Source organism: Thunnus thynnus, chromosome 7, assembly GCF_963924715.1.
Source record: "Thunnus thynnus chromosome 7, fThuThy2.1, whole genome shotgun sequence".
NCBI lineage: Eukaryota > Metazoa > Chordata > Actinopteri > Scombriformes > Scombridae > Thunnus > Thunnus thynnus.
In genome coordinates this window covers 19,365,689-19,387,366 of record NC_089523.1, presented here as the reverse complement: position 1 = coordinate 19,387,366, position 21,678 = coordinate 19,365,689, and the positions used below count along the sequence as shown (strand labels likewise).

General features: G+C 40.4%; 1 protein-coding gene across 1 annotated transcript in view; it reads right to left on the bottom strand.

Moving 5' to 3' along the window:
- dscaml1 (Down syndrome cell adhesion molecule like 1) overlaps window positions 1-21,678 on the bottom strand; it is an 89,284-nt gene that overhangs the window by 5,659 nt on the left and 61,947 nt on the right. The window contains exons 15-32 of the mRNA XM_067594766.1: window positions 21,193-21,360; window positions 20,831-20,901; window positions 20,430-20,670; window positions 15,307-15,453; window positions 15,053-15,208; window positions 12,201-12,340; window positions 8,856-9,009; window positions 5,951-6,068; window positions 5,450-5,613; window positions 5,212-5,310; window positions 3,260-3,448; window positions 2,122-2,250; window positions 1,790-1,948; window positions 1,554-1,709; window positions 1,317-1,347; window positions 1,054-1,172; window positions 696-848; window positions 109-303 (exon numbers count right to left, since the gene is read on the bottom strand). Of these exons, the coding sequence (XP_067450867.1) occupies window positions 109-303; window positions 696-848; window positions 1,054-1,172; window positions 1,317-1,347; window positions 1,554-1,709; window positions 1,790-1,948; window positions 2,122-2,250; window positions 3,260-3,448; window positions 5,212-5,310; window positions 5,450-5,613; window positions 5,951-6,068; window positions 8,856-9,009; window positions 12,201-12,340; window positions 15,053-15,208; window positions 15,307-15,453; window positions 20,430-20,670; window positions 20,831-20,901; window positions 21,193-21,360 (2,589 nt within the window). The remainder of the gene's footprint in view (window positions 1-108; window positions 304-695; window positions 849-1,053; window positions 1,173-1,316; window positions 1,348-1,553; window positions 1,710-1,789; window positions 1,949-2,121; window positions 2,251-3,259; window positions 3,449-5,211; window positions 5,311-5,449; window positions 5,614-5,950; window positions 6,069-8,855; window positions 9,010-12,200; window positions 12,341-15,052; window positions 15,209-15,306; window positions 15,454-20,429; window positions 20,671-20,830; window positions 20,902-21,192; window positions 21,361-21,678) is intronic.

Here is a 21,678-nt window from a genome sequence, read left to right as displayed (position 1 = left end):
TTGAGGTGTAGCTTACTGCAAAAACACATTTTTCCTCAATATTGAAAAATAGCCTTACTTATATGTGCATGTTAATGGCTGTAAGTGTCATTTCACCCATGTGCAAACCTGTGTCCTGTGAGAGGCTGGCGCTGTAGCTGTCACTCTCTGTGACAGTGATGCCATGCTGGGAGCCAACTGTGCGCCAGTCTGAGGTGAGAGTGCGGGCTGGCGTGGATGCCTGACACTTGGTCAGAGTCCACTGACTGGAGTAGCGATTCCTGATGCTGTGGGCTGACTTAACACTCTTCCTTGACACTGGGTCTGGTGGTAAGCGGATGAAGAAATAAGAATGATGTGTATATGTACAGAGGCTGTTTAAAGCCAGAAAAATGAACAAGCATTTGCAAAAAACCAGACTCATTGTCCCATTCTGATCCATGGTGGATTTCAACAGACCAGGAAAAAATGCAGGTCATATGTGAAGACACGATTCATTAATGATTACTCATGTCATTTACAGTACATGGTCAAAAAAAAAGAGCAAATAATCAAGCAGAAATTCCAAGAACTTCACAGTTTATGGAATGCTTACACCACAGATTTACTGTACCTTATTATGAGAAATGCATTTACTTCAGCGATCACTACTGTACTGCCTAAATTGGTTTAAGCTTTCACTGATAAAATGGACAGCAAGGAGAGAGAGCACTTACTGGTTCCTGGCCTGATGTCTGACATGTCAATCAAAGGACCGGTGTTCTGGATGAGAGCGGGGTGATGGACAGACACACCTGTGCAGAAGCTCTGAGGGTTCCCAGTTTGATTGAACTCTGTGTCTGTCACAGGGATAGTGGCTTTGTCCTCACCTATTAGAGATAGAATGAATGTTTCAGAAAAGCAGCTACTGCGGGTTAAAAACTAAATGACAACTATATGCCTCTGATGCCTTCCAATGTTCATTACACATTTGACATACAAATAATTTGCTCCAACACTGATACACAGACATGTGAACACACACACACATGAACACAAGCACAAAAACTCTCTGTCTCTCTCTCTTCCTCTCACCAATTTGCTTGATGCCCTCTTTGTCTTCAATTAGCAGCTGCACTCTGGGGATGTCAATGTGTAACCGTGGGCCCTGAGGAGGTCCCTTCACTGGGGTGTCAAAGCTGCGGTTGTTTTTACTACTCCCGATAGGGGCACACACAGACAAACATTCATGGTTTTGAGAAATTGTTAAAATAAGGATTTGTGAAGTGGATTTTGAGTTACACTAAATAATACTTGAGACTGATTTTGTGAGAAGGACTAGGAAATAGCAGTCTTACCTGATCAGCATCTCTGCCAGGCTTTTGGCATCTAGAGAGGGCAGAGAACATGAGGGATTATTTATTTTCCTGACATCCAAATAAATATTTTAAAATAAATACAACTCTAGAGACTTCATTCAGCAATCTCTCTGAAGTCTGTTTCTGCTTCAGGAATCTCTGATGACTGCTTTGTTTTTATTGCCAAGTCATTCCTACCATTTTTCTCTTCTCCTCTCCTTTTAATTATTGTCTCACCTCTTAGTCTTTTTAGCCTCTTTTCTTTGCGTTTCTTGCGAATGATGAAGAGGAGTGCAACACCCAGAGTGACCAAGATCACAGGACAGCCAATTGAAAACAGCTTCTTGACATCGTCATTCTTTTCCAGGGGAGATTTGATTGGTGGGATTGTACCTGCACATAGGAAGAGAAGGGTTTAGTTTAAATGACACTGATTTAAATGGAATGGCAAACAAAGAAAGTCTTCTACTTACTGCCATCATAATCCAGTGTTGCAAACTGGGAGCTCTGGTTGCCACAGCCAGCACTGTTACAGGCCTTCATCTTCAGTTCGTACCAGGTGGCTTCACGCAGCTCTGCCAGGAACACATCTGTGGTGGCATTGGTACGCACACTCTGCCAGGTCCATGTACCTGCAAAAGACACAAAAACCACTGATGAGTCTAATTTTTTTTAGCTTTCCAACAAAGACACAATACAAAAATGTATTTGTTTTGCATTCTTTGTCAAACTAAGTGTTCTTTTCCCTTTTTCGTGCAATATATTCAAATATTAACAACAGCAAACTGGAAAAGCAGTGACAAACCCTTTGGTCTAAACTCTAGCGTGACAGCGCTGATTGGACAACCTCCACTGGCCCAACCCTGCAGGTTGAGGCGGGCGTGGCTGGAGTTGATGTGGGTGAAGACCGGCTGATCCTTGTTGAACTGGGGCTCTGTAAAAGAAGCGACATCATGACATGTTCCCCAGTGTGTGTTCAGATTAATAGAGAACTGCATGTGTTGTACCATATTCTGTAGCAGGTATTACTTGTTTTATGGAGAGATGGGGAAACGTAAAACAACATAAGCAGACCTACAGTATGTGATTCAGCAATAGCAGCGTCTTGCTTAGTAACTGAACAGTGTCTATGTATTACTGCTAGAAAAGAAAACTAAGTAACTAACTAAGTACCTTTACAACTAAGATACATAACAGGATTGAAATTAAAAACAAATTCAAGGTGGGTGATCCAAAAGTATATTACTAAATGTATCAAATATCATTTGATTATAACCATAAATGTATAAATAATTACAGTTTTTGATGCAATCACCCAAACATTGGTGATAGAAAGTAGCACCTGTGATACAAGAAATGCTATTTTTATTGTTTTTTCTCATTGAAATGATGACACTGTAAGGAAAGTAAATGTGTTCTTAAATAACAAATGACTATACTTATAAGCACCCACAAGGGGTGAATTTTGATGCTTTAGATAAAGACGGGAGCCATTTGAATCTGTATTGTTCTCTGTTGATATGAAGCTTAATGTGTTCTGATGTTTTTAATAATGTTGGATGAATGCTATTGATTTGGAGCTTCACTGTTGACTGTATCACACAGATCTCTCACATGTTTTTTCTGATTAGTTTTAGTCTATCAAGATTACCATTTGAACGGCATGTAAATAACCTACCATATTCCCTTCCAGTTGGAACATGATCAAAAGTGACTCACACTTTTCTAAACTCCTGTCTAACTAAATTCCTACTCTGTGTGCATACTAACTTCCACACCTCTTTACAGCTTGATGTGGACAGGCAGTCCACACCTTTACTTGAAAAGTTTACAAACTTTTATGTAAACAGTGTTAGAGCTCTTACCAATCGGATTTATTTGTCGTTTTAATATCTTTCACCCATTTCTATCCATTTCTTCATCTACCAGTCCAGACTTCTCACCTCGCCCGTGTGTCTTTGCCTCAATGATCTCGCTAATGCGTCCAGCTCCAACACTGTTCTTAGCAGCCAGCTTGACTTTATACCAGGTGCCACAGCGCAGGTTATCCAATTTAAAGGAGCGCTCACTAGAACTGATGAACACGTCTTTCCATTCCTCTGTGTTGTCAACAGAGTACTGCAGCACAAAACCTGCACACACAGACATGCAGACAGAAAAATTATTTTCTTGCATATTAAACAATTGTCTCTTTTTTTACCATAAAGATGAATAACTCTTCTTATACTAACCCTACCAAGCTTCATGGCACTGGTACCTCTATTGTCCACTGGATGGCAGTGTCAGACTGTATTTCTCTTGCTCAACTAGGCTCAGATTGGAGGACGGTCTAGCTGTTCTCTTTCTACGCCGCCATTAGTTACCTACAAACCCCAAGACTGGGATGGCGCTGACTGAGCATCTATGCAAATGAGGGTATGCAATATGGTGACTGTTTTTATAATCAGCTGCCTTGGAGAGCCAACTCCCTCTTGCTCTGAGACACTTTCCATCTAATCCTTCATCTCTGCCTGTCTTTCCTTCTGTCTGTATGTAATTATGTATATGTGAATGTCTCTCTGTCTTTGTTTCTTTGTACTCTATGTATCATCTCTCTTTTTTCTTCCTCTCTCTCTAACAGATGGTACGATAAAGTCCAAAACATTAGAAGGGTTAACATGTGCAGATCCTGCAGTGTTTGTTTATAAGTTTTATAGTCACCCTCTGTCTGTCACAGAACAGGAGAGAGCACAGAGGAACATAACAGAAGATAGCAGCAAGAACAGTACAGAACAGCACAAAAACAGATCAGAACATAACATAAAATTTTACTAGCCTACAGGATTTGATTATTTATTTCCTTTTTTTAATTACAAAAGCTGTAAAAAGAAAAAAAAAAAAGCCTCAAAATCAGCTGAGTTTTTTTTTTTTGTAAATGTGCCACTGTTTTTTATCTGAAAAGGAATAGGCTGCAGATGCCACTGCAGTAGTAATGCAAAATAGATGGTTGATGGGGAACTTCAGCTGTGCCTACTGCTGACACTGTACAGATGGCTTCACTAACAGACAGGCACTTTGGTATACATACAAGATTAGACAAATACTGAGTGGTGGCAATTCATGTCAGTGAAAGCTTCTCATCTAACACAAACTGTGTGTCTCAAAGTTTTTATAGCATGCAAATTCACGTCCTCCTGGCAGTAGGCTGACCCACATGAAAGACATTGCTACAGCTTTAAATTATATTAGACCTAATGGTTCAAAGAGTTGTTTTTGAATGTGCTGATGAAAACTTCTTCAGAGTTTTGCAGCATTTTCTACTGTGATTGACATATATGGATAAAACAAGTCTTTCTGGGCACAGTTCTGTCTTTACTGCATTGCCTTGTGCTTAATAGTCTCACACAGGTATTAAGAGCAACAAAGAGACAGGATATGGTTAAACAGACGATCCTGCAACACCCTCATGCTTACAAACAGCCTGAACAAAGAAAAGGGATTGAAATCACATTTGCATGCACACCCACTGAGGCGCACCCACCATGCCGATCTTCACACAGAAATCACCAATAATCAGATAATCAAACAGACACATAGTTAACAAGGAAACATAAAACCAGGACACCAATCAATAAACTAATAGATCAGTATGAATACAAACAATGTGCCAGGTAAAAGAGAAAGAAAAGGGGACATCTGAGAGTGGGGTAGAGGAAATTTTGTCACAGCCACGTTATGTAACAGCAACTTATTTTACGTACAACAAACACTGATGTGATATGCAAACAGGGAAGATTCCATACTGTGTAATCTTTAGACACATTGGCTGGCAGACCATAGATACTGCAGATAGAAGGACAAGAAGACAGAGATGTAGATATATAGAAAGAGAACACCGTTGTGCAGGGCCAAGTACCTCTGATAGAGCTGCCTCCATTGTCTCCTGGTATCCAGGCTAGAGTGATGGAGGAGGTGGAGGTAGTGGAGACGGTTAGACGCGGCTGGTCTGGAGGGACTGAGAAACAGACAAACAGAGTTAACCGCTCAGTATTACTTGTAGTTATAATATATTTTTTTTAAAAACTGTAGTTTATTTTTGGAGAAATAATATACTTGCTGTGAAGAAGTATCCTGTGTATTTCATTTTTTCCTACCTTGTACTAAAAGGTTGACTATGATAGTGTCAAAGCCCAGTGTGTTGGTGGCCGTGCACGTGTAGTAACCAGAGTCTTCAGCTTTGACAGAGCGCAGCACCAGTGTGCCGTTGGCCAAGATGAGACGCTGTCCGTCAAGAGACACTGGGATGGCTGTGTCCTCACTAACAGAGACAGAAAGAGAGACTCATGACATCATAAGACTTCTTCTACTGTAAATGATGAGATATTAATTATAATTATTCAGCACAAGCTGCAAAATTATGATGTTAACATTACGGTGGACATTTGTGTTGTTCCTGTAAAAGTTTGTATTCAGAGCTAGATAATTACATGACCAATGTGATCCAATGTAGCAACACATAGCCTCTGTAAACTAAAATTATTTGAGGAAAATTTACGTTATAGTAAACTCATTGAAATCTACTCTTAATATTACAGTAGGACACATACAGCTTTACATAATATTTTTACTTAATTCAATTTATAGAGGATTTTCACCTGTCTTTGGTCCATTTTATGGTAGGTGTTGGTTCTCCTACTGAGCTACAGGGCAGTCGCACCTCCTTCATCCAAGGAGTAGTCACTGTACCCCCAAATGACAGGATCTTAGCTGGGGCTGATGGAAGATGGACAGAGGAATGTAAAAATCACAGGTGTATGGAGACAGAGAAATTGAATAAAAATCCATTACAACTATTGGAATAAACACTCGAACAAACACAAAAAGGTCTAATTAATATCTACCAATCAGATAATCAGATGACCTATTATGCTAATTTCCAGCTCTATATTTTTACTCTGGGACTCCACTAGAGTAGCTTTGCATGATTCACAGTTCAAAAAACACCATATTTATCTTATACTGGCCCTTTATGCAGCCCCTCAGTTCAGCCTTTGTCTCAAACAGGCAGTCTTAGTTCCTGTCTCTTTAAGGCCCCCCTTCCAATGAGCTCCACTCTGCTCTGATTGGCCAGCTTTCCAGAAGCCTGCCAAAGGGCAGCCGTATCAGAGTCATGTTAAGTTACTGCTGATGAAAACCAAACATTTCCTGCTTTACAACATATAGAGACATTTGAAGCTATTTGTTCAGCAGATCAGTTAGAAATATTGCAGGGAGGAATAGTACAAGCAGAAAGAGCCACAGTGATGATGTTTGATGAAGAGCTGCAGATGATCAGCACACCTCCAATAGGTAAAAAACTTATTTTACTTTGCTGTGCTGTGTAATGGAAAAACATTCACAGCGTGCCAGCTCAACTCAAATTATGGCTCGGTGTGACTGCCCCAAAACAATGGAAAAATGCCATAATGTTAGCGGACCAGTGAAGTTGTGCGCTGTGCATGGAGCAGATGACCATATAAAGAAATCCGTCATGAGCCAATGTCGGCTCAGGCTGAAAGTAGAAAGAAACGTTGGAAACCAAGCATTCAGAGCAGTCTGAAGCCATTATTTGACACTATGGCCATGTTTAACATGAACATCCGCCATTGTAACATTATATATATGACTGAAAATAAGGAAAAGCATATTAGATTACCTTTAATCTTACCATTGTCAAATAAACAATGTTCAGACCCAATAAACAAATGCTGTGGAGGTTTGAGCATGTCTTGAATCAATACAGAAATGTGATGGCTGATATGCAATGCATACAGTGATTTGCTTTCTATTTTGGATTCTTTCAATAAACAGGATTTACTAGAAGGAAATGTGCAATTTATTTTCTGTGATTCACAGCTAGTAGAGAAGAAATCTGTGTTAAATGTGACGTGATGTGAAGTATTGAGTGGGCAGGCCTGGAGGACACTGCCTTTTACAGCACCCAACCATGCAAGCACACACACACACACACACACAATCACTAGCAAACCTTTGCACCCAGCAGTTAAAGGAACGAATAGATAAAGAAAAGGATAACACAGCGGAAAGTGCACTCTATTCATTCTTACTCCCTTATTCTTCCTGTCTTTTAATCCAGAGCCTATTGATTTCACTGCCCTCTTCATTTTCTTAAACACTCTGCCTCTCTATTGTCTTGTGTATTAGTTAAGTCTGCTCCTGTCGTATCATTTTCTCTACTCCTTTTTTCCTCCCTTTTGCTCCCCCGCTTATCATTTCCCTGCTTCAGGGCAGTTTATCTGGTGGCCTTTGAACTCTGAAATCAATTGCACACCTTGCTCTGTTGCGCAGAATCAAAACAGGCAGTAACACAGAAACAGAAGGAAGGTTGGAAAAATATGCAGAGATGGGAAATATAGAGTGAGTGACAGAGACAGAGGGATTCACATGATTCACAAAGTCATGAGGGATGTAGCAGAATAAAATGTTGGCATTGTACGTTGTAAGCTTTTTGTGTGTCATTTAATGCTGCATTAAATGGCCGTTACCAGTTGAATAATTGTGTTTAATGGTGTGACAACGTTGTGGTTAAGGTCTGGTTAGGTTTAGGCACAAAAAACACAAGGTTAGGGTTAGGTTAGGGTTAGGAAAAGATCATGGTTTGGGTTAAAATACCCGGTTTTGTCACCAGAAAATGGCTGTAAATGTCCCAACATCTCGCTAAAAATACTTTGACAAATAATTTGTTTGTTGAAACGGGAAGCATTGGTCTCGAACAGTGATCTCTGCTGCTTTGATGCTTTGCATGCATGCAACTAACTACAGTATCTAGCCAACCACCGAACCTGCCTCCTCCTAACTCTGAAATGAGCTCATATAGATGTCATCTGAACTACATTACTTTCCCTATGATATGAATTGTAGAAATGTTGATATGCTACGTATTGAACATATTGAAACATAGAGATTAAATGTATCTGTGGTTTGCAGAAACATACAATGCCAACATTTTATTCTGGTGATTGGGCTGGATGTAGAGCAAAACATCCTTTAAAAATGTTTATTTTTAGTACATGGTACTGTCAGTAAGAGGCTTGAAGAGGAATACAGAACTCTGTCAGTATCAGTGTCATAAAAGTTTTAAAGAGAGAGAGATGGCAGAAGCAAAGAGAGACAGAACAAGCATATCATCAGAAAACAGTTACTATACTATAGGATCTAAACAACCCTGTAAGCTTTGATTTGGTGAATGGAAAGTCTAAAGACTTTTAGGTGTCTAGGTTAAAATCTGGCTAAATTTAGTTGGAAAGGGCAAGCTATTTTTACATAACTACTGCATTTCAATGGTAATATTTCAATGTGTAGCAGATTGTAACAACAGGTTGAAATACAGTCATTGAAATGCTGCTGAAACAATGATTATAGGTTTTTTCAACCAAGTTTGTCCCAGTTTTAACATAGATATCTTTTGACCTGCAAACTGCCAAACCCCACAGCATCCAACCTCTCTACTTTACATTATGTCTCTTATTATGAACCTCTGTTTCATATTGTGGGACTCACCCTTGGCTGCTGGCTCTACAGTGACCTTGTCGCTGAAGTTACCCCGGCCTGCAGTGGTGACAGCTGCAGCCCAGATCAGGTACTGCTGTCGGTGGTTGAGGTGGGTGATTCGGTAGAACAGTAGCTCTGGATTGGCTTCATACTCACTGGGCAGCTGAGAAGAGCCAAAAGTAGCAGGAACTTGTTAATTTGGAAAGAATTACAGTAGGGAATGTGTGAGTACCTGTCAAGCAACTTCACATGTCATGTAATATTGTATTACGCCATAAATATTATAGACATTTTATACAATCATATTAAAATATAGAATTTTTCTTTTTGAATCAATTAAAAAAATCTTTTTTCTGAAGCAGTTTTCTTTGGAAACAGGTGAAATTTTGTAAGACAATAAATTCTTTCTATAACAAAACAAAACAAAAATACATACAAATTCATACAAAAAACACAATAAAGTATAGACATTTTGTGTACATCATGTAAAGAATGAAAAGAATATGCACTGAAGAATTTCCATTTCTCAGAAAATGTGCATTTTTCTGTATGTGCTGAGCATCACAAAGCAAAATCTGGGTGATGCCAAACACAAGATCATTTTGTCACTTCACTGGAGAGGCAGACATAATGTGAAGGACTGAGTGAACATCATTCTAATGTGAACCAAGCCCTGTATTCTTCCCTCAAATCAGCGCCAGGAAAGGAGAGGAGAATGGGGTGGGAGGTACAGAGGTTCTGGGGAAGATTATGATAAAGCAAAACTGTGTGGAAGGATGAAGCTTGAGGGAAGAGGGGATAGGAGGCTTGGATTGGGGGGAGTAAAGCCCGCTCCCTCTCCTCCTCTGTTCTCCTCAGGGAGGGCAAACAGAGATATGAGACGGAGGAAGACAATGGGGGACAGACAAATGAGTCAGTCAGAGATATCATGAACAGTCATACACTAATGAGGCCTATCTACTGCGGGCATCAGAATGACAGCGAGGAGAGGAGAGAAGAGGAGAGGAGAGAAGAGGAGAGGAGAGGAGAGGAGACACACACAAGCAAACACAAACTGACTGATACAGAAAACACATGCACACATTCGCACACACACTTGCACACACATACAGTGGCATACGTGACCTGGAGGTGGATGTGTAATTGCAGTGTGTTTAACCCAGCCATGTGTCTGCTGTCTAGACATATACGCATCACTGTCCCTTCAACACACACACTCACACAACACACAAACACTTTTTTTTACTGCCTGCCAGTCACTATTCACCTACCCACCAATTATACCCTTATTCCCTCAACTCCTACTCTTCATCTACTCCTCAGGTATCCTGACACCCAGGTACACACACACACACAAATCTACACATGCCCCCTCAGCAGTTCTGTTGGTTACTGTGCTGCTGGTCTCAATAGAAGAATGTGAGAAGAGAAAACACAATCACAAATTTAACACACACGCGCACCTAACATTCACTGTCGCCCTCTAAATCACATGTTTTACTGCACCTACCAGTTTGACACTAACTTACATTTCTGACAGACAGGCACTCATGCACAGATGAAATGAAGACTGCAATATAAGTGTCAAATAGTTTGGAGAGCCAGTAAACGCAGCAGACCAGTAAAACCTTGCGAAGAGATTGCAGTATTGCTGAGCTCTGTCCTAGCCTGCTGGGTTGTCTGCAGAATGGTTTATTCTGGGCAAATAGATTCCAGTATTCATGTTGTTTTTCACATTTATGAGCAGCCCGTCATGGAAGAATCCACTGGGCTTTTTATTACTTCCCTGTGTTCCCTGTTCATCATCCATTCCTCTTGTCTCCAGCCTCTCTGTATTTTCCTCTCTGCCTATCCTTTACCCCACTGCGCCATCCTTCCCTTCCCCTCCTGCCATCGCTCTTCATCCCTCTCTCTTCATTTCCCTGTCCCTGTCTCCCTATTCCTCTCCACATATCCCTGTCATCTCTGGGCCCACTCCTGGCTTTCCTTCCATCTATCCACCAATACCCCCCTCAGTTTTACATCCTCTATCTGCATTTCTCTCCCTGAATCACATGTATATCAATGTCTTCTTCTTCTCCTCGCTCCTCTCTGTACATTTGTCTCTATACTCAACACTGCAGGCAGCGGTATGGACAGATGGATGTATGGGTGGGTGGGTGAGTGGAGGGATGGGTGGATGGATGGATGGATGGATGGATGGATGCATGAATGGATGGATGGATGGATGGGGTAGATGGTGGGTAGATGTTAGGAGGAAGGGAGGGGGGAGTGACAGAGTGTGTGTTGCTGTAACGGATATTAAAATATTCCTTCGGCGTGGAGATAGCGGTGATCCGGGGAACGATAGAGCGAGATAATGAAAAGAGGAACAAAAGTACTCCCCGTGCGGTGTGTCTGACCCCCCCATCCCTCCTTCCTTCTCTCCAGTCGCACTCATTTACATAGTAATCATCCCGAACTCTGCATGGGGGCTTCAGAGAAAGAGAGACTGAGAGAAAGAGAGAGAGAGACAGAGAGAGAGACAGAGCTAAATAGATAGATAGATAGATAGATAGATAGATAGATAGATAGATAGATAGATAGATAGATAGATAGATAGATAGAGTGAGACAGAGAGAGAGAGAAAGAGACTGATTTGTGAATGAGGGACACTAAAGACAACAATGTGCTGTATGTATTTTTCTAGATAGGTACATTTATATAGTGTGTGTGTGTGTGTGTGTGTATACGTGTGTGTGCAAGCAGTATGTATTTCTCATTTTTGAATTCACACTGTCATAAAAACATGAGTTGCATAAATTCATGCAACTCTATATGCATGGTGTGATACATTTATGAGTGTGTGTATATCCGTGTGTGTGTGTGTGTGTGTGTGTGTGTGTGTGTGTGTGTGTCTGTATGTAAGTGTGACTGTGTGTTTGCTGTCGGCTTGTTTTCTGCCCCCGTTGATGAACAGATGAGGTTGTCCTGGCAACGTGATGAGACGCAGATATGCAAATAAGGCTGGAGGGTGAGCTTGCACGCACACACACTGCGGTATGAGGAGAGCTCATTTCACACACACCTCTTGCTGAGACTGCAGCACTAGACCACACACACACAGATACACACACACACACACACACAAGCACATACACATACACACACACACAAACACAAATGCAAGAACATCATAATCAAATTACTTTATTTCCATCTTAGTGTCACATAAAATGTATAACACAAGCTATGTTCTGCATTTAAAAAGGACTGTGTCCCCTTCAAAACCAGCCATGTTTGGATGGTCTTCTTCCCCTTTTTTCCTCTTGCATTCACTTCCAAACAACTCTCTGCACCCCTCTTGTAACTCACCGGTTGGCCTGACCCGGGGCTGGAGCAGTAGATGGTGTACTTGCGGATGATTCCATTTGGCTTGTGAGGGGGTAACCAGGACACCACGACACTACTGGCGGAGGAGGGCACAGCTTTGATGCCAGCTGGGGGTCCAGGGTCTGAATCATAAATGGGAGGAAAGAGATAAATAGAGGGCAGAGTAAAATGTGAATCAGTTATATTTCTCTGTATGGTCAGTAAGCCAGACTAATAGTTTTAAGGTTGCACACCAGTTTTCAAAGAGACTTGACCATTTGTGATGGTACCTGAAAAAACATCCAAAAACATCCATGTGCATCCATTAGACTGTTGGTTCAATAGTTGTTACTCCATACTTTAGCCTACTGTATTTGATTTACTGTAATGTAAATTAGGAAAATTACTATTATTTTTTCTCACATTTTCAAGACAAATGTTTAGTTAAAAAACATAAAAATATGAGACAAGAAAACAGTAAGAGAATACAGGATGTAAGTATTACTGTAGTAACTGTAATAGATGCTGTGTTCATGTCATATGAATGCTAAGTAGATTGAGCAGGTTTTCAGTATGACTTCCTCATAGTTTTCATCTTGTTTTCATTAATATGTTTTAAGTATGTCCTCTCAAATGTAATTTTATATATAAGTGACCAACATGAAGACACACGACACAGCACAAGACAAGAAGGAGAACAGGACTCAAACAAACTGAAACACAAGGGGAGAAAAAGCAAAACAGTAACAATAATAACAACAACAATATAACAAACAAACAAAAAAAGCATAATGTTTGGCTTAGATTTTCTTATTGTAGTATGAAGGAGTGTAGGTAGATGTGTGTGTTTGGGTGGGTGGGTTGTGTGAACGATATAGAGAGGAGAAAGAGAGAAAGGGGGAGACAGTATTAACCAAAAGGTGAAAGATAGCTACAATGCTCTTGGAGGGCATCTTTGGCTGGACTCTAAGGACAAAGAGGCACCAGGGTGGATCTGGGGCGGGTCAGGTCAGGACAGCTGGGTCAGGGCAGAATTTTATGTATTTATTTATTTTCCTTAGTCTTCTATGATAGTAGATTGAATATATTTGGGTTTTAAACTGTTGACAGAAAAAGGCTATGTGAATGGGTCAGCTTGGGAAATTGTAAGGGCAATTTCCACTATTTTCTTACATTTATAGACCAAACAATTAATGAGAAAGTGATTGGCAGGTCAATTGCTAATGGAAATATTCTTTAGTTGTAGCTCTTTTCCTTTTTTCTCCAGCACCTGTACCAACTAGAGTCTCTCTTGTATTTTTTCCCATTTGTATAAAAAACATTTATTTTCTATACTGACTGCTATTTACTCAGCAGTCTAACTACATTTAACTGTATGTAACTCATTCTGTGCTTATGCTTAAACAAAGAGGGCCACATATACAATTCGTAGTGTATGCTAAAGTGCTAACATGGTGTGCTGCACCTAATGATCTACTAGGGAATCATGTTTTTATGTAAATGTTCTTATCAGGGATAATATGGTCATTACTTTAGGATCAACAACAATAGTCAAACATATAGTGATTGTTTCTTGGTGTAACATTGATGATTATGAAGACCTAGAAGGTTAGAACATCCTCAGAGAATCAGACAACATGCAGTAATTTAAAGTACACATACTGTGATAAACACAAAAAACACAAAGTACTGTAACACATGTGCAGTCACTTAAACACACACAAATGCACATATTCAACAAGACCAAATGCATTGGCCCCAAAGGGTGTGGGGGCCACTGGAAAGGGCCTGAAAAAGAACTGATTAACAAATCTCTGTCTTCCTCACTTTTATCCTACTGTCTACTGTCTTTGCGTGTCTAAAAGACAGAGGCAGAGAAAGCCAGGCTGAGAACTGGATGTTTGTGCAATTCCACTGCAAACACTATTCCATATGCTGCAGACAGAACTGGGCAAAAGGAAGGGTGAGACCGAGAGAGGCAGAGAACATTGAACGTATGTGAAGAGGTTGCCTCTGGACACAGTGTCAACCCGCATCAGGGAGAAAGAGACACTCAGCTTGCCCCTGATAAACACACACAGACACACACACACACACACACACACACTCAAAGACTAACACAATGCACATATTTGAAGAGCTATTGCAGTGAGGCCAGCACATAAAATGGAGATATAGCGAGGAAGAGAGAATAAAGGCCTTTTCTAAAATGACACTTTTTAGAATCTCTGTGCCCCTCTCTCTTTTGCTCTCCCTCTTTCCCTTATTTTCTCCATCTCCAGACGCCTGCCTCCTCTGCTTGGCCCCAGGGAGGGAGAGGAGAGGCGGATACGGATGTAATCCACAGCCCGCCAATGTAAGCACAAAATTAATTCTCTCTAAGCCACAAAGAATTAATCCCTCTCCTTGTGCTGGGTGCTGCGCTAGACTTGCACACAAACAATAGCGCATGTACACACACATGCACCCGTACGCGCACACCAATGCTCACATGTACACATGCAAACACACACTCAACGCCCCCCCTCAACACATCCACATATTCACACGCACAGATCCACACCCTTAGGCTCCTTAACCACACACACACACTTTTTGGCTTCTTAATTCTCATTAGCACTGGTAATGGCACATCAGAGCACAAAGAGGTTTTAATCAGCAACCTCAGCCTTACAAAGACCCCCTCTACCCCCCCTGGCACTATGCCTCCCACACTGCAGCCTAAACCAAGAACAAAAACCCTTAGACCTGCCCTAAAGATGTGGTCAAATCAAATCACACATTATCATAGGTCAGTATGTTATTTAGTTTATCCGTGTGGAAAGATCTTATAAAATACGCAGATGTGGACTCACAGTCTTCGCGGGTCTGGATATACAGGACGTTGCTCCGGACCCCATCACCAGCTTGGGTGTAGGCCAGCACCTGGATGCTGTAGTTGGTGAACTTCTCCAGGCCTCTGAGCTCTACTTGTTCTTTGGTGGTGGTGATATTTTGCATTTCACCCCACTCTGAGAAACAGGACAGAGAGGTGTTCAGACTAAGCACTGAGCAGTCACATTACACACAATCCAAACTGGGGCTGGTATGACAGAAACACTCAACACACCTCCGTCCGGGAAGACAGCCCAAAACACGACACGGTATCCCTTCAAGACTCCATGCAGTGTCATTCTGGGAGGTTCAGCCCATGTGATAACTGCCTCGTCGGATGTTACAGAAATGGCTCGCACATTCTGAGGAGGCTGGCTGGGCACTGGAGACGGTGGGAAAAGAAAAGGTCAGATAAGTTATCTAAACCATGTATCTTCAGTTATCTAACCATATGCATTCCACAGTTTATTTCAATAGAAAACGACTGTTCATTGAAGCGTGAAAAACAATCGCAACCTTTTGAAGACTGAGCTAAATAATAGACAGATAAACTGGAAAGAAAATCAGTCAATTCTTTAATCCCTTAACAACCAATTTTTATTTAATTTCCCCTTCAAATACTGAAGCTTTAACGTTGGAAAAATCATCTTCAATGCTTGACAATATAATGTGTATTCTGTCAGCTTGTTTCAAATTCCTTTGAATTTATATGAGAGAATATTCAAACCCACAACTCCTATGGTTTTTCGGCTGCACCATTCTCACCATTCACCATCATTTTATACACATTTCCCACAAATTTAGCCTGACTTATTTAGGATCTATAAAAATTTTGGAATCTCCACAAAAAATTTAACTAAAGTTTTGTGGCTTTGAAAAAAGTTTAGCTGCACAGCATGAGTGTGTAATGACTGGCTCATCTCCTGGTCAGTTTAGTGTAATAATAATAATAATTAAGTTAATAATTGCAAAATATGTAGATTTTCATGTCAATGCAAAGGCTGCCAATGTCTACTAAAATGAGTACTGCCTTGGCCAGTTAACTAAATAAATAGATAAATAAACCCTCTCTGAAACCCTAAATGGCATTTCCATATCAAACCTGTTGTGAGTAAACAGGCTAGCAATAGATAAAAAGCCCATGACGTGTGTCCAGCCTGATGTATAGGACCATCTCTACAACCACCTTCTCTCTCTCTCTTGTACAAGCCTCCCTCTGTTTTCACCAGTCCAGGTGTCTCTTCTATTGGCTACCACTGACCATTAGTCTTTCAGGCTTTGAATAACACACACTGTTGATGATGAACAGAAGTCAACTTGTGCAAGAGGGAGGGGCAGGAAGAGAGGAAGAGAGCTGACTGAAAGACAGAGAGCAATGAAAGAAAGAGAGAGATTGGGCCAAGTCCACCAGGGAATTTCTCTGCAGCTGGTGAAGGGAGAGGAGGTGGGGAGGAGGATGGAGGAAGGGAGGGAAGGAGAAAGGCGGATTAAAAAAGTGAAACAGGGTTTTGCATGAATAAACCTTTGGGTTCTGAGTCTAAATAATTAGAAGGCAACAAAACATAGCACAGTTCCTCTATTCCTAGTCACACCTTTCTGACAAGAGCATAGTTGAAAGGATATGAACAGTATGCTTGTAACGGGAGAAAAGGTTCCTCCAAATTGTTGGCATTGGGGCTATGTGAGGCTGAATAGATGAAGGTAGGGGGTAAATATGAAAGGTAAAGACAAGAGTAAAGTAAATCAGTGCTAAGGTTGCTGATGTGTTAAAGAATCTAACATAAATAAGTCCAGGAGTTTACGGGAAAAAAAGATGGTGAATACAGGAACATAATGAAAGGCAGTTTTGGACTGGGGCTACAGGGAGGAGGAGATGGGGGTGAGGGGCAGAGGAAGAAGGGAGGAAGGGAGGAAGAGAGTTAAAAGCAAGGGGAGCAAGGGAAGGGCAGAAAAAAGATGAAAAGAGGGAGCAGAGAGACAATGCGCTCAGCTGTGGATAATTACAGCAGGAAGCTAGCAGAGGGAGAGAGAGAGAGACAGACAGAGAGACAAGCTAATTATAATTATTTTTAGTATGCTTGTTGTTATCACTATTATCATAATGGCCATCAATATCACTGTCGCCACGGTGACAGCCACAGGGAAGAGCTGGAGGGCTCTGTCTGCTCTGGACCAATGGGGCTCAGCCAACTGTTCACAGGGTGGACAAGTATGTATGTGACGTGTGTGTCTGTGTGTGTGTGTGTGTGTGTGTGTGTGTGTTTATATGAGGAGAAAAAGTCAGGCAATGATGACATATGATATGAGAGAGATTGTGTTTTTCCATGTACAGTGGATAATAGGTTTTTATACTGTAGCCAATATACCAAACAATAGAGAGAATCTAAAAGGAAAAATACAAAAAGGACGACATTAACAGAGAAGATGCAATCAGTTACATTAACTGATTTTTTGCTATGCAAAATATGGATCCAGAAAGTGTTTCCTATCAATACTTTCACCAGGGAGTTGGTGGATGTTTTTGACCTCATACATATCCTTTTAGTTATTAAAATACATCAAAACTAACTTAACTTGTGGAAAGTAATAGGAAAGAATAATGAATTATTTTTTGCTCTGGATAGAGGTGCATATCTATGAATTTTTAGGGGACTTCTTAACTTTGTGAGATAGGAAACCTTTGAACATTTTCACTATTTTGCTACTACTGCATTTAGTTGAATAAAAAACAATGATTGTCCACCATTATGTGCATTTTCTTGCAGGCTCCCAGCCAGATGCAGTTTTAAAAAATCTAGACACTGTGCAGGATTGTGCAACAATGGAAGAAGTTTTTGCTCTGTACAGGCTTTTGTAGTTTATGTTTATGTTCATTCATTCATTCACTTACGTATAGCCCATCTGTAACCTAGCCAACAGGATGCATGGCATTATAGGACAGCTCATGCCTCAGACATCACTGCACAGGGATCACTCTAAGGTTGCAACTTCATTATAGATTAATCTACTGACGATTTTTTTCAATTAATTGATTCATTTTTTGATAATAGAAGACCAAAAGACTGTGAAAAATGCCCCTAGCAATTTCCTACAGTCTAAGGTAATGTCATTATAGTTTTTCTCAGATGCTTTGGCTCAATTCTCAAATGATAGTTGAAGTTGTCAAAACAATATGTGAATTTCTTTTCAACACTTTGTTTTTTGTGCACAACAGAAAGAGCATTTCTCATTCTTTGTTACCATTTGCAAACGTTTTAGCACTTTAGCATTTAGGCAAATGACTAAGTACAATTGTCTACAAATTGAACAATTATTGGTTGTGTATGTCTTTGTGATCAAGATAGATTATGTTTCTTCTCAGTTTAATAGTTTTACTCTCTAAAATATGTTACAATTCTTTCATTGTGTAAGTCATCACAGGCAGAATAGTCCAACTAATTGTCAAAATCTGCTGAGCCCATGTTTCATAAATTGCACTGATATGGAGTGGTTGTAAAGTCTGCTAAATAGGTATATTTGTTGTCAGGTGAAACTCAAGCTTCACTTACAAATGGGAAGTTTCTCATGTCTTACATCAACCAACAGCACGTGTTGTCCAGTTTGTAGGGGAAATCTTATTTCTTAATCTGTTTTTCTGATTTGGTGGGTTATAAATTGTAAGAATGATGAACTCTCTGTAAGGACGAAGTATGTTTGAATGAACTGTACAAGTGAATAGCACTGAACTCAAATAACTGGTCTCAAACAAACTGATGCCCCTGCCTCTAGACAGTGGACGGAGTTGAACTATGCAGGGGTGAAATCATGACAGACGTCAAAGTACGTGACCTTCTGCATATTCTGTTTGCATATAAGGACAGTCATTTCAGTTAACCTGTGTTCAGTCTCTTGATGCCACCTCAGTAAAGAGACTGCACCCTATTCGGCCAAATAGCGAGACTGTCTCTGTTTGCTGATTGCTGTTGGTTTTTCATATTAATTTGACTTGATACTCTGTAATAAATTCCTTAAATCTGAGATCAAGCTCAGTGTTATTAATGAGTCTGTAATTTCTTGTTCCTCACCACAGAGCAAGGTATTTTCGCCTCAACACAGTTAGCTTTCAAGTGTCAGTCATGAGTATTTATACAATTTGTGAACAAGGAGGAGCCTGCTCAGATGAACACTGGACAGGGGCAACAGAGGTGTGAAGTGAAGGTGTAAAGTATATGATCATCGACCACAAAATCAAATGTCTTTGCTTGCTGCAATGGATGCTGCTTGTGATGACATAACAGCAGAAGCGTGCAGAGTATGGTTGCAGCATACAAGACAATTCTTCCGCCGTTACATTGCAATGGAGAGCATGAGGTGTTGAGGTCGATGAGAATTTGTGGCCAAACAGACAAGAGCGACAGGGTGTTTCCTGAAGAGTATTCACTTTGATACACAATAGCAGTCAGCTAGCTTCAGTCTGATACAGTAGGCATTCAGTGTCAGTGAAAACATGTAGGACAATACTGTGTGGAAGTTAGTAGATGAGGAACACACTTCCAGAGTCCAATGTCATTCTGACAATTACTTAATTTTGAAACATCAATTAAAGGTTTTGGGTGAGTTACAGCCTTTTGCAGGTTAACTATAGTGTTTTGCTGCACATATGAGCTTTTTTAGGAAATGCCTCTTCAGTGCTAGGAACTTTGAAAATGTTTTGAGAAATATGCCAAAGCAATTGAGAAAAACTGTAAATGTCTTGTTTTGTTTGAACCAACAGTCCAAAATCTAATCAAGAGAATCTATTCACTGTAATATAGGACACTGAAAAGAAACATATTCTCACATTTGAAGCCATGAAATGTCTGCCATTTTTGCTTGAAAGGATTCTGTTGGACTAAAGATTTAATTGACTAATCGTTGCAGCTCTATATCATTCACTCCTTTCAAGTCAAGTACATTTTTATTTATATAGCGCAATATCACAAATCAAATTCTTTGTGCAGTGCTGCTGAACTGTGTACAGAGTCTATGAGACTGTGTGTGTCCTTGTTACTTGTAAAAAGCTTTGGATTCCAGCAGCTAACATTCATTCGTGTTGAGAGAAAATAGAGAATGTAGTGACTTTAGGTTACAAAGCATGATCTGAGACAGTTTAGTGTGAAAGTGAGAAAGCAACACAGAAAGTGTAGTAACTGTGAGTCAAAGCCAAGCCAGACAGAGGGTGATATTTCATATAACTGACAGTTTACTCCTCCACTGTATATAAGGCTGCTTATTGCTGCTGGTCAGTAAAGTAGCTCACATATAAGCTCATAAATAAAATCCTTTTTCATATGCTGAGGCATACTGCCCTGTTAGTGTGTTGATTATTATGATCCTTACCATCTTCTAGTGTTGTAGCATTGATCTCTGAGCTAGAGGGCCCTGTGCCGGCTCTGTTGAAGGCCTGGACAACCACACCATACTGTGCAAACTTCTTCAGATTGTCCAGTGTGTACACTTCACTGTCTCCTGTGGCCTTCATCTCTACAATGCTGTACTGGCCGTTACTGCCCGGGCCGTTCTCTCTGTAACCGATCTGGTATCCCCGGATCACCCCATTTTGTAACTCCTTCCTGGGAGCCTGGGGTATGAAATGAGAAAAGACAATGTTGGAATCTGAATTTGAATTTGTAGAGTGCATGATTATTCAGGCACCTCCATAAAACTAGGAAACAAAAAAGAAAAAAAAAAGACTTTTGAAGAGGTAGCTGTACAGATGGCAGAAAGTTTATACACTTTACCTTCCAGGTGACTCTGATACTCTGAGAGGTAACAGGCTGCAGGATCACGTCCATGGGAGGACCATCGGGTTCTGTAGAGAGAGACAGAGGTTGAAAAGGAGGCATTTTGCTAAAAAAAAAAACATTCTGTAGCTTTCATGTTTCCAGAGAGTGTCATGACCCTAAAATATTCTGGTCTAAAACTCTTAAAGGTGTTTTTCTCAATTTCATTAAGGTAAGCTTTTCATCAGTCCAAATTGCTTATTCAAGGACAGGCGTTAGTGTCAACACAGATGCAGAGCTTAAGAGCCAATGCAACAAGGAATAATGAAATATTTGCACACATTGACATTAGTAAAAAGCAGTGCTGTCAAGATACTAACGTGCTTCCTCGGTGCTAATGGTGAGCTCCTTACTGGCCTCACTCTTGCCTATAGCGTTGTAGGAGTACATGCGGATGCTGTAGACAGAGGCAGGGTGAAGGTCTACTATGTTGGCCTGATTGTTGGTGGGGGAAATATTACGAGTGGCGTGCTTCAGCTCCCACGAATCTGTCAAAAAAGAAGACAAATAATAGTATAGAGCTAATTTTTCATTTTGAGTTATACAGTTTGCCATAATTTTCAGAGACACTTCTGATTTATTAGGTATTTGCTCACTCTTGGATTTGTGAAAGACTTCTAATATCAAGTCTTATTTTTTTACCCTTAATCTAAAGGAAAGTCCAGGAAAATTCTTGAAAAAGCATTTTGTATTTTGACATTGGTCAATTTCAACAGATTCCAAAGTGTTTCAAGAAAAGAAACGAAACACCAGAATCATCTTTATTCCGTTGTCATGTTCACTTTTTTATCACTATTGTCTATAAA